The sequence below is a fragment of the Tachysurus vachellii genome, chromosome 11 (genome assembly GCF_030014155.1).
Source record: "Tachysurus vachellii isolate PV-2020 chromosome 11, HZAU_Pvac_v1, whole genome shotgun sequence".
NCBI classification, from domain to species: Eukaryota; Metazoa; Chordata; class Actinopteri; order Siluriformes; family Bagridae; genus Tachysurus; species Tachysurus vachellii.
Genome location: NC_083470.1, coordinates 7,466,727 through 7,480,556, shown reverse-complemented (window position 1 = coordinate 7,480,556; position 13,830 = coordinate 7,466,727). Strand labels below are relative to the sequence as shown.

General features: G+C 38.1%; 1 protein-coding gene across 1 annotated transcript; it reads left to right on the top strand.

Moving 5' to 3' along the window:
• The first annotated feature begins 3,200 nt into the window (after positions 1-3,200).
• dalrd3 (DALR anticodon binding domain containing 3) lies at positions 3,201-11,667 on the top strand. The gene is made up of 13 exons (XM_060881468.1): positions 3,201-3,637; positions 4,178-4,482; positions 4,607-4,902; positions 5,866-5,924; positions 6,173-6,274; positions 6,530-6,594; positions 8,099-8,157; positions 8,266-8,348; positions 8,529-8,655; positions 9,105-9,163; positions 9,290-9,406; positions 9,583-9,651; positions 9,899-11,667. The coding sequence occupies exons 1-13, from the start codon at positions 3,401-3,403 to the stop codon at positions 10,016-10,018; spliced, it is 1,698 nt and encodes a 565-aa protein (XP_060737451.1). The 5' UTR covers positions 3,201-3,400; the 3' UTR covers positions 10,019-11,667.
• The last annotated feature ends 2,163 nt before the right edge of the window (positions 11,668-13,830 follow it).

Below are 13,830 nucleotides of genomic sequence, written 5' to 3'. Positions count from 1 at the left end.
AGACAGAAAACACTAATCTGAATGAAAATCTAAAGGTGGATAAACTGGATTTTAGTGGGAAATTCTTAAAATAAAAGCTGCAAAAAGCTGCATACAGCAACATGTTCAACAGCAAACATTAAGCAGCATTTGAATGTGAGAGAAAAACTAGCAGATTGTTCCTTTACCACTGAGCTGCTTTTGTTTCATGTGTTTGAGATCTGCAATCGTTCTCTTAAGGACACACCGTAACTTGTGGAACAGTAAAAGAAAGGAAGTCGATTTGAAAAGCTAAAAACTGAGACGTTTTAAGGACATAACGAACATAATGGATGAGAACGAGGAGAGGGGCAGAGGAAGAGAAGGATGGTGGGAGTGTCTGTGGGCAGCACAGTGAAGAAGTGAAAGTGAAAATGTTTCTCAGTTTTCTGAAGAGGAAGTGAACACTTATAAATACTCACACATATTCGTAAGAACAGACAGAACTGAGCAGCACAGGCGAGAGAGAAGTGAGAACAGCCAGGATAAGGGTAAGAGCTGTTGTACCTTCAAGGTAACACTCGGTTTTTTTTAAATTTATTTTCATCTTATATTTCTATCCTGAGTACATTATGCTTAGCTGCAATCTTTTATTTTCTTTTGGTGTTCTCTTTAGATGTTCTCTTGTCCTTTCTCTTTTATTTGCCAATGTGAGCATTTCCCTTTTGTTTTTCTTCATGCTTGTACACATTGCTATTCAATTTCATAAGCTTCTGCTTTTATTTGCTTCCCTACAGGAACTCAAAGAGAGTCACTTAAAGGAAAAGTAAATGTGATTCATCCAAAATGGATGACTGACTACTAAGGGATGTTTCATCCCTGTTAGTTGTGCTTTTGTCCCTTGTTGTTTTCTGATTTGCAAACTGAAAGTGAAGGAAGGGTATGTACAGTGACTGTTTGTAAATATTTTAATAGTTTACGCTGTAAATTTCTTACTACAACTCCTTGTTTATTCTTTCTTATTGCGTCTTTCTTAAATCTGTCTAGTAAACTGTCAGACTTCAGCTGAAATACTGGTCGTTTTATAGTGGTGTGTTTTTGGTAGGGAAACAGGTTTTTCAGGCCCCCTGACTTTAGATGAAGGAAGATAAATAAACAGGATTGGCTTCATCCATGAAGCCACTGACGCCAACAAAGTTAAAACAGTCTAAAGAACGTTTGAGATTTCATCAGATTTTTCAGTGTGCAGAACTTTGATTCATATTGAATCCTCTGTGCAGACTCATTATTTGTACATCATCATGTGCTGTTTAAAGATTATGAGACAGGACACTCATAATCATGGATCTTGTTATTTGTAAAAAACTGAAAAGATTTACAGTTTCATCGTGTGTTGTGAGCCTCGAACGCGGACCCTTTCCTCCTGGCGGCCGGGTGGTTAACGGAACCCATAATGCAGCTGATTGGTTCATGAACAGCTGGATATGGTTTCCGTTTCCCACCTTTCCAGCAGTAATGTGAAATTTCACATTCTTTGTAGCTGATATGAGAAAGTGGCTTTTTATCTATATGATCTGTGAGTAAAAACAGTATTAATAAGTAGGTGAGATGAATTATTGCTCTTTAGGATTGAACAGAAAAAAAAATTACTTCACATGAACATGAGGAGAAATGGTAAAGATGTTGCTGCAGAATGACACGTTTTCTCCCGGATTGCCAGATATGCTAACCGCCACCGGGAACTTCGTGTCAGCCAGCAGTGATATCCGAATCTATTCAATCAAATCTCCACCAGCCTGATTATCAAAACCAGCCTCTGTGTGTCTAAGTCAGAAGAAGAAGAAGAAAAAAATCAAATATCTGAATTATTTTATTTATGTTGTTTAATAAATAATTTAGAATGTAAATATTATGTATCTCCCTTTGTCTTTTGTCACACACACACACATACACACAGAAGTGGGAAGTAACAGTGTGCACTTATGTCTAGATTTATACTTATATTGTTTCATTCTCTAATGGGAATTTGCATAAATTGATTCTAATAAGCTTCTGATCAGAACGTAATGGTTTTAAATGGTTATTAAGAGGCCACCTATTTTACAGAATTGTTTATTGTGTTATATACCCCAGAAGTCTGTTAGGTCCATTAAACCTCCATTAAACTATTGTTTATTTCCCACAGTTACCATTAGAGACCACAGGTCTCCTGGAGGACCTTTGAACCGCATTTGTTTTTAATTAACACAACACTGGTGTCTGCTAAACCAGCCAGTTTGTTTACTTTATGATTGTAACAAGTAGCAAGAAAGGAACAATTATAAACCATGGTAAAATTACCGGGAACAAACCTGTAAAAGTTGCCATTGTATTTTCCGGACATAAACTATGTCTGTTGTAATTAAGGGATTATGGGCATTATATGGTTCAAATCTGTTAAAGGGTAAACTGCAGGCTAACTCACCTTCTGTTTTATTAGAGTAAGAGTTTATTAGACAGTAAATGTTTAAAACTGCTAGGAGTACATTCTAAAATAAGTGAAAATCATTTAACAAAACAAATCCTGAAAGATCCTTACTATTGCTACATAAATTTCTGTCGAATTCATTATGAGACGTCAAATGCTTGGTTGAAATAAACTACTGCCCGATGAAAAAACTGCCCAATTAAAATAAAAATATAGAATTAAACCATTCCTCAAACTGCTAAAAATATGCCAGTATGTACAGTGGCTATGCTGAATGACTGTGTGAATATGTGTACGTACATGTAGTGACCTTTGGACTAGCATCAGTCTGTTCCCACCTCATGCTCCATTCCTGGCCACCATGCTGACTGGAATAAAACAGTTACTGAGGATTAATGACTGAAGCTTACTATTTGAAGAAAGCGACTTTTACAATATGTTATATATTTATTGTTCTAAAAAATGTGAGGGTGTGAAATGGTGTTTATATACTGTGATAAGTGCCTGTCTGTGGACGTTTGAGTTTCAGTAAAATTTTATCTACACAATAGCTGAATTATACATAAAGAAAACACCAAGGTTATCAAAGATATAATTAAAAAAAAATAGATTATGTATACAGGATTATGTATGCTTAAAGTATTGTTGGCTGCTGAGTAATCAAGCACATTCAACAACAACAATAATAATAATAATAATAACAATAATAATATTAATTTTATATATATATAAAAAAAACTGGCCTGAACCCTGCCACACTTAAGATGGCGTCCTTCCAGAGCGTGTATGTTTCAGTGAAATGTGCCGTAGTGGAGCCTTTTCCTTACTATATAGTTCCGGTTTCAGGGATTTGCTAGTGATCGATGTGCGAGGAAACGAAAACGCGTGGGTGTTCATTAGAGGCCTCATAGACATAATTAATCACACCGGGGTTTCGACTGAATGCTTATTATGTTCACATTGTGAACGAGGTGAATGATGGAGACCGCGGAATCGGCGCCGTTCCGCATCGGCTCCACTGTACGGGCGCTGCGGTGTGTTCTGCGGAGGGAAACCGGACACGAAGCCGAGTCAGAGCGCACCGACAGCGGGGAGAGGAGCACGAGCGAGCCGGTCAAGCTCTGGTTTAAAGAGAGCAGCGCCAAAAACCTGCGAAACCGAGACTTCCTGGCGCCCAACACGGTTCTGGCTACACTTTACTCTGACGGACAGGTGAGGTTCAGTGTGTACAGACATGTGTTACTGCTGCTATGCTGTTTATGTGCTTTAGTGACTGGTAACAGCTGACATTGCTGTTATTGACCCAAACATTTGAGCCCTGAGGCAGATGCTTTCGTCTCTCTAATGTCCTCAATATCCTGCAATAATAACATGGTGCAAAAAGGCACTTAACTCAACACACCACAGCTAGAAACAAGACTTTGGGTTATTTATTTCATTTTCTTGGACACATTACATCAATAAACAAACTGCTAGAGTAAATATGTCAACAAGTTTGCAACTTTACGCTACTCCCACGCTGCACAATGACGTCACAACATTTACACGTTAAGTTCCTCTATACATCATACAACTTCAGTGGATGCACCATAAACCATGTACTTATAAAAGGTTTCTACACAAAAGCAGCTTTTCTGTATTCAGGACCCCACTCTTTTTTATTTTTTAGATGATCTGCGTTCTTGAAATTCTAAATGGATTGGGATTTCTATCGATACTCAGACCCCTGTGTATCTGTGTGTCTGTGTGCAGGTTCCTCCGGCCATTATGAGGCGTGTCCTGTCTCTTCGTGGAGGTGGTGTGTTACCACTTGCAGGATGTGACATCACAACAGAGGGGCTGCGCGTAACAGTGGACCGTTGCACAGCATTCCGAGGTGTTCTGTGTGGGATAAACACGTACCTGAGACCAGCCAGTCAAAGACAGGGGTGTGTTCTGATCAATTGCCCCGCACTGCATGCCAAAAAAGATCCACCCACTCCAGACACTCTGACACTGGGGCAGCTCCGGACTGTCCTCATCGCTGACCATCTCAGAGCAGTGCTCCTCAGACAAGGGTGAGTAAACCGGTGTGTGTGAGAGAGACAGAGAGAGAAAGATAAACAATGACATAGACATATAGAAAGAGATGAAGGGTATAAGTAATAAGTCACTTGTGTGTTTTTATAACCTTTTTTGCAGTTACTCTGTGTCCTTATGTCCTGCACTGCCTGAGGAGAGTGACATCATCAGCTTCCTCCGAATCCTGGGCATTGATTGGCTGGCGGCATCTGTTGGCTGGACCAGTGATGAAAGAGAGGAAAAGATGAGGAACACCCTGGAGAACTGTTCCTACAGAGAGACAGATGGAGAAAGAGGGAAGAGGACGAGTAAGGGAGATGATGCAGGGATGACAGAGGAGGTCAGGATAAACCTGAAGCGAGTGATGGAGAATGTAGAACTTCAGGGTTATGACCCCACTCTTGGCACCTGCACAGGTGAAGTGTGTGCGTGTGTGCGTGCGTGTGCGTGTGTAGTAAAATACAGTTAACTCCAGACCCCCAGCCTTTGTGTCCATTTTTTTTTTACTCATCCAGGCTTTCAGCCTCACACTTCACATTTTGTGTCAAGTGTCATTAGTATGAACAGATGGCTTCCCTGAAATACACAATTACATCATCCACAATCATCAATTAGCAAAAGACACTATATTTACAAGACAGTCCACATTAGCAGTGGCTATAAAAATGAATGAAATGTCAGATCTAGTTCCTGACAACATGAAGGTGAAAGAAACAGATATACAGCCATAGATACTTGTGCTGTTTCTGCACATATTGTTACTTCAGCTTGGGTGTGGGAGAACAGGCAACTGATTATCCTCATGAATTTCACTGCTATACTTCCCTTTACAATCACGTGGCCTTGTGTCAGATGCTGAGAGGTGATAAATTAAATGAAAACCTAGTGACTCGGTTATGTTGAATGAGGCATTTATTTTTATTGCCATGGTTTCACCTTTATGCTCTGATGGAACCTTTCTGTCCTGATACTTAGATGGTACATAATATGATATGGCGCTTAACAGTTATTAGATCCCAATCCAAATGATCTCCTTCAAGAGATTTTGGACAATGCATGTGTGGCTCTGAGTAGGTCAGGGCAGGTAAAACTAGTTAGCCACCATCAGGAAGTTTACCCTTGATTATGTTTTATATAAGGATAACATCTGACTTTTTTTGAAAGGCGTTCAACTTAGATAAGGGCTATGAAAACTGAAGAGTTTTTATACAAAAAAAGATACAGGTTGCCAAGTACTCTCATCTCCTCTCTTTCCTAAATTTTATCCATGTTGAATGTTTCTGATGTCATTGAATATGGTTTCTTCTTAAATCTACCATATATACTATGTTTGTGATTGGAATAATAAACGTGAATCTTCTTTCTCTCTCATCGTACAGTGCAGCGAGAAGCATTGTGTCATCTGGCTCAACTCGACAGAGCAATGGAGGACTTTCCTGTAAGGCTCAAATAATTGATATTGTCACATGTCAAAAGTTATGATATTAGCCCTATTTTCACCTGCACTTGACCACATTTGTTTTAATCATATATTGTGTTAACATATAACAAAATGTATTTGTTTACTATTAGTAAACTACTCTTCTTGGACTTGGATGACTTTGTCCATGTTTTAGTATTTATTAGCAATTGCGGTCCTGTGTTTGTGCATTATGGTTGATCTGTAGGACCCTGTCGTTCCTGCAGGCATCCACGGCTACAGTGCTACACGTGACTTCCTGTCAGGACGAGTTTCGCCAGCAACAAACAGCCATGCTTTGGAGAGCTACCAGTGCCACAGCAACGCAGGTTTCTCACAATAACACTTAAAAGAGGAATACTGAAATTAACAGAAAAGGAACTAAATATTGTCAGTCCCTGTGAAGCTAATACAACCACATGCATACAGACAACACTGGCTTTTCTGTTTCTATTACACACACACACACAGTATGTGTGTGAAGTGTAACATATTCAGCTCTTACTTACACTTGATGACTTTAAGGAACATTAAAGAGTACAATTTTGCATTCATTTCTGTCTGCCTGTATGTCTGTCTGTCAGAGGCTGGTAGTGTGTGGTCCAGTAAAGACACCAGGCACTCAAATGAGCGCGGCTCAGTACCTGCAGTAAGTTATGCACTCTTCTATACATACAATCTTACTATATATGTAGCTCTGCTGCATCCTGTCTGTCCATCATTAGATAAGGACTGCCCCTGGACTACTGCTGACCTGATGTTATTTGTGGGCTGTTCTGCAGTCATGGTGACATGGCAGTATGTGTTGCACTGGTATTACACATTGTAGTCGATTATTACACGTTGTAATTGATAGCTCGATACTAGCACAGTTTCTTCATGCACAGTTTGTGTTAATCATCCTCTGGCCCCTTGTCAGCATCATCTTCTGAGAACCTGATGTTTTGTGTTTGTTAAACGGTTCTCAGTTCTAAGAGACTTAAAAACCTCAGCTGTATTACTGCACCTTGTACATTCGAAGCACACAAATGACCACTTCCTGGTCAGTGACCAGTACCTCTGTGCTGAGAATGGTCCACCACCCAAATAACACACGCTTTCAAGTAGTCTTGTGGTGGTCGATATCCTCTGATAGACAGGGGGTAAAGAAAATGGGCATACCAGCAGATAATCCGCAGTTAACTCTACCTATTGAAATGGCCACTGAGTATAGGTGAAAGATAGGTGTTTATACTCTACCGTACATATGTATGTATTGTGTTTATATTAGGTATCTTATCCAGTGATAGTGACCGCTATCTCTTTAGTACTCAATATCTGTATGTGTATCTATATTCAGAATTTAACTCAAAGTCGGTGTAATCTAAACCAAATGAGGTTTTTGTTGTAGGATTATGCGTGTATCCTACCACTGTGCATCAGAAACAAATACCAGCATTATCAACATAGTCTGTATAATCTGATTCTGAAAAACAGCTCCAAACCATTATCTCTTTTTCACCACATATTACTGTGTGCACTATAGGTAGCATTCTCGTGGCATCCACCGAATGCAGATTTGTAATGCTCTTTGTGGAGAAGCATGAGATAATGCACAGTTCTTGTGTTGATGTTGCTTTCAGAGGCAGTGCAGACCTCTGCACTGAGAGATATAAAAGAAGATAGGAAATTGTTCCATGCTACATACTTCAACAATGAAGTTCACAAAATACAGTGCTTATGGTTGATGGTGCAGGTCTACCAGGGCAGAAATGTCACTATTAACTTGTTACAGAAGGTGCAGTTCTATGGCACCAAGTTTAAAGTCAATGAGCTTTTCAGTATGATCCATTCTACTGCCAGTGTTTGTCTATGGAGATTCATAGCTAAGGTGTAGCTGAAACACCTGAAATGAATAATTATTATGGGGTGCCAATACGTTTGCTTATATAGTGTCTATCTATCTATCTATCTATCTATCTATCTATCTATCTATCTATCTATCTATCTATCTATCTATCTATCTATCTATCTATCTATCTATCTATCTATCTATCTATCTATCTATCTATCTATCTATCTATCTATCTATCTATCTTATATATACACACACACTATCATATACAATCAATTTGATCTGTGTGTGCGTGTGCCTGCACATAATTTCTCCTCAGATTAAGAAGAGCTCAGATGAAAGAAGCTTCTGAAGTGAAATACGGTGAGCAGGTGGAAGGTAAGTGCAGGTGTGTGGTGAGACAGGAAGTGAGCTTGTGTGTGTGAGGTCTGTGAAGTAAAGCTACATGTGTGTGAAAGTGACTCAGGTTTTCTTGTGCCCTTGTAGGACAAACCTGGGAGGACATCATCAGAGTGATGACTTGTGCTACAGTGCGATTTGAGCTGCTTTCCACAGCACACACTAGCCCAGTGAGTGTGCGTTTGAGCACATATGCATGCATGTATGTCTGCACACACAGTAACATTAATGTGTGACCTAAGGGTGTTTATGTGTGAAAGTTTGAGTTTGTATTTGTATATTGTATGCTTCCATTTAAGGAGGTTTGTAGCAGTGATGACTGCGATCTCTTTTTGACGTTGTCATATTAGGTGACTCTTGATGTACAGCGTGAAGTGGGCGTGTCCACAAAAGGTCCTAGGGGAGGAGTCTTTGTTATGTATAACTGTGCAAGATTACACACGCTGTTCAGCAGCTATGAAAAAGGTGTACAGCAAGGTAAGACACACACACGCACGTACAAAATAATATATTCACTGTTTGAATACTATTAGAAAATGTAATCATATTTACATTTTTAAAGGCCATTTAAATCAACATTTAAATGTTTAATATCCAAAATTTGTTTGTTTTTGCTGCTTCATTTAGAAAAAGAGAATTGACCTAGGAATATTTTGCAGTATGTTTTTAGTCATATATATTTTTTTATTTATTAAATGATTTTGTAAAAATATTTTTTAGTTTTTAACAGGTATTTAGGAGTCATGTTTTATGATTGGCTGAATCTCAGATTCGATCCCCTGTATTGGACAGTGCACTCAGTAGGGTCTATGTGAGCACCTGTTGTGATCAGTAGAAAACTATTTGCTTAATATCGGCAGCAAATGTGAATATAAACGTGTTACACTCACCATGATGATTTGAAAGACCTCGTGACTGTTCTGCAGGCATCTACCCAGAAATCCCTGCAGGAACAGAACTGGATTTTTCCTCTCTTAAAGAAGAGGTAATTCAACAGACCATTGGTTTTTCAGATTTTTTGAGTTCTAAATCAATTATTTTATGTTAACTGCACCTTGTTAGGATAGATAGTTAAACACTGAAGTCTTAACAATAAAACTGTCTCCACTAGGGGGAGTGGCTTCTTCTTTTCAACTATCTCATTCCATTCTCTGAGCTTCTGGACCAATCAGGACAGACGCTGGAGCTGGAGGGGGCGGGAGCCAGAGTTAATTTAAGAACAGAGCAGGTTTGTTTTTGTTGTGTACACTAGATGTGTACATTTTGACAGTAACACTTTGCTACATGCAAATACATTTGTATATTTTAGCTAATATTTGAATATTTTTATATATTGTGTTGCATTTTTATGTTAATTGAGGAAATGAATTTGCCTCAATTTGCTTTTTCTGGTGTATTTCCCAGGTCTGCAGATTCCTGGTGTCTCTCAGTAAAGACTTCAGTTCGTATTACAACAGAGTCCATGTACTTGGGGTATGTCTAACTTTCTGTTTGTGCGTCTGTCCGTCTGTCTGTACTATCAGCATGGAAATGTTGTGTAATGTAATTTAAAGTTCAAATGGATTTCAGTGACATTAACCTACTACCTTTTCTTGCATTGTCACCCTTTTTCTCTCTTTTTTTCCTCATCTCTTTTTACACTCTCTATCTGCTTTTGTATTTTTTTTCCTCTAACCTTTCTTTACTGTCCATGTCCCTGTCCTTCTGCCTCACTCTGTAGGAGCCGTTACCTCATCTTTTTAATCAGATGTTCTGCAGGTTGTTGTTGCTGAAGGCTTTGAGGGAACTTTACCACAGCGCCTTGGATTCTCTAAATCTGCCCCCGATTCCACAGCTATAGCTCTGAGTGAGATGGCAACACCAGTACATCTACAGAAACAATCCATATTACAGAGAAACGTGCCAGAAATGTTTAAAAGTAACTAGGAATATACCTGGAAATTGCTACAGAGCTTCCATGATCATCATAAAAGCCACCAAGAAGTATTAAACAATTTCCTTAATTGCACACCTAAGATTCTATAATACATGCTTTGGTTCTCAAAGTCCCCAAATATTTCTCTTATTCTAAACTGTAGTCTTTACATGAATGCAGCGAGTTTGAGTTAGAAATTCTCTACAGAAAAACACCTAACAACCACAGCAAACGATCTTATGCTGTAATAAATACTGCACCGTAACTGTCTTTGGTTCTTATGTGGTTTCCTTTATACCACAGAGCATTTTGTTTCTATAGTAACAGCTCATTTACATTAGGACCTGTGTAGTGGACGTTCCACATAAACAATATGACGTGTAACAAAAAAACAGGTCCCTTAATGTGTTTTATATAATACAAAGAAAATCTGTCAAAGAAAATTGATGGTGCAGTTTTCTGTATATAGATCTTTATTTCATATTTATGGAAGGAGTCTGTAGTGCCAGCGCTGCAGGACAATCTTCAGGACAGAGGACACTTTGCACCTTGGGGTTTCTCAGTAACATGACAAACTGCATGTTTTTGATCTTAATGACTTCAAGATAAAGAAAAGCCCAAGCACTGTCACAGTCTTTCAAATTTTTTCCTTCATCGATTTTATTTCACCTCAGAGCTGCTGCCATTACTCCTGACACTGTTTTGTACTTCTTGGTGCTTTGTCATGTCACTATGTTGTCCAGCGTATTGTGTACGAGAACTAAACATGCAAACACACACTGTTCATCAGTCTCAGTTGTCTATTAGAAAACGTGGTTTCACAAATGCTTTATATCAAGCTTTTATTATCTAACATTATTTAACGCATTTGTTAACATTAACCACTCATGAAGTGTTCACCGATGTTTGTTTAATGTTAATGTATAAATACTCTCCTGCATCGTCTGTATTTTATTCAATCCATAAACAAAAATAAGAGCCATGTATAAATTAGCATTATGTAAATTGCAGTTCCTAAATGTTCATAATTTCCTGGTGTAAAAACCGGAATTTCCTTTTCAGATTTTGTTCTGGGTTTTTGTCACCTATCAACCTCAAAAAGTGTTAATTAAGGTCATTCTTCTGGGCTTTGTTTTACTCATTGACTTGAAGTAAGGCAGGCGATTATTTGGTTTAATTGGTTTATTATTAAAAAAAAAAAACATTAATTTAAAAATGTTAATTACTGTGATAATGTGTTTAGGATTTATTAATGCTGAAGGTCATGGTTTGTTCATGCTAATGACTATGGTAAATAATGTTAGTTAATGAATCTTTAATGAAAAGCATTACAGAGCTTTATACATGCATGAAATTCATACACTGTAGATCATCATCATCATCATCATCAATCCCCAGTTACTCACATGCCATAGAGAACAAATGCCACTCTGTTTATAGTCTGGGTCTGTATATCTGTCCCCTACATGTCGTCGCTTTATGTGTTTGTATGCACATGTGAAGAGAGAGGTAAAAAAAAAAATTGTCAGTTTAAATGACTGTATTATTAAAAAGAACAATCAACTCTGTTTTAATCAATAAATTAGTGTTTTTTTTGTCTAAGGATTTTTGAACGGATATTCTTTAGGGTTTATGTTATTTAATGATGCATTTGACAAGATTTGTCAGACATTAGGAGAGTTCAAGCCCTGATGATGCCAGATTCATCCAAGGCCAGGAATCCAAGTGAGAAAAACTGGCTGTGTTGTCTGTGTGAGTGCGGCTGCATATCCTGTCTCTCTCTTTCCCCTGTCAGTCACACCCTATCATGTGCTATCATAATGTCAATGCTTGCTGATAGCAAGCAGATCGTGGATGGCATTTTCCTCCAAATGTGTTCCACCGCCCTGAGGCACAGCATAAGCAGCAATTGGAAAATAATTTTGACTGGCTTCATGTCTCAAAAGAGGTGGGCTTTCTGCTGTGATTGTGGACAAGTTACAGTAATTCTCTGCCAACTGGTAAAATCCACAGAAAATACCCCTCAACTAGAAATTTCAAGACTTGGAGTAGTATTTTACACACGGCACATACACGACTTGGAGTAGTATTTTACACACGGCACATACACGACTTGGAGTAGTATTTTACACACGGCACATACACGACTTGGAGTAGTATTTTACACACGGCACATACACGACTTGGAGTAGTATTTTACACACGGCACATACACGACTTGGAGTAGTATTTTAAATGAAACAGTTTAAAGTATACAGAGTGATGTACCTGATGTACAAATACAATGGGCACTCACATTGTGAAGAGTGAGGTAGTCCTCTGAATTATGGTAGTGCTGGCTATAGAGCAGTTATTATACAAACACAGTACTTCGCTATAAAATTGACTGGACTAATCACTATTAGCACTGACATTACCCAGCTACATTTCTCTACATTTTAGGTTGCATGCTATTGTCTGCTGTTGTCACTCTGCTGCAATTTTAAGTCTAAAATGATGCTCTAAGGTCGCTATAGTAGAACAACAGACATTCAGGCCTCTAACTGTGTAAAAGTGTAGTTAGATCTTTTGAACTTTACCTTCTTTGACAGATCAAACAAAAGAAACACTCTTGATAACTTGTGCAGAGGAGGGAAATTATGTTATTACAACTTACCATTTACAAAACACCATAAATGCAGCATTAGCCTACCTGACCCCATCTCCCCTAGCCTTACTTAGTAACTGTCAGATGGAGACTGATGATTGGGAACGGGGCAAGATTAGCAAAACCATCCAAATATTGGCATGATTTGGTCTCTAAAAGCTTTTCCTGCAGATGTAAAACACTCAGGCCCCAGAACATGTGGTGGGTCAACAAGAGTTAGAATGTTAACTTCAGTCTGCCTTAACAAGAATATCCTGTCATGACATCACTTTGGCTTGTGGCTGAATGGCCAGATCCTCACAGCAACCTTTCAAAATCATCTGGAACATTTTGCCTTCCCAGAAGACCGGAGCAAAGGAGAACCTTTGTGTGGAATCTGATGATCGGGTGTCCGCAAACTATTAGCCATTCGGTTTATGTTATTTGTACTAGTAATAAGTAAAAAAAAAAGCATATTGGAAATCTAAAGTCAGATTAGTTAATGAATTCTAAGTATAACTATAATTATGTAGAGTATACAAATATTATTTCCTGCTTATGAGTCAGTTTAGAACACAATAATCTAAACTGTAAAAGAACAGATAGTTTTTTTTGTTTGTTTTTTTAAAATACATCTTACTTTTATTTAATTCAGTATAATCCTTACTGGTTCTTACTGGTCTTCTTAATATCTGGTAATGATTTTAATCAGATTTGAGATATTGCAGACAAAATGCAGAAACCGGATAATGATTATTACTGTGTTATTACTGTGTGCTGGTTTATTAGACTTGTGTGTATATTATTGATTAGGCTGGAACTGAAGGTGATTAGACAATAATGATCTCTGGGATGATGACTAAAAAATGGACTATTGGGAATGTTTCAGGCAAAGTAACAGTGCTCACTTCCTATTTCATACTTCAGTAGCCTATCGGGTGGTCAAACACTTGTCAAAAACAAGCGAGAGAAGAAGTTATTGTCTGCTCCAGTTATTTTCTTGCTAAAGAAAGTTTGTGTTTTTGGAATCTTTTTTAAAACATTAAAAAAAAAAGCTGCACTTTCTCCAACTTGAATATTTCTGTCTTAAACTTTTGAAAGTATCTTCAAT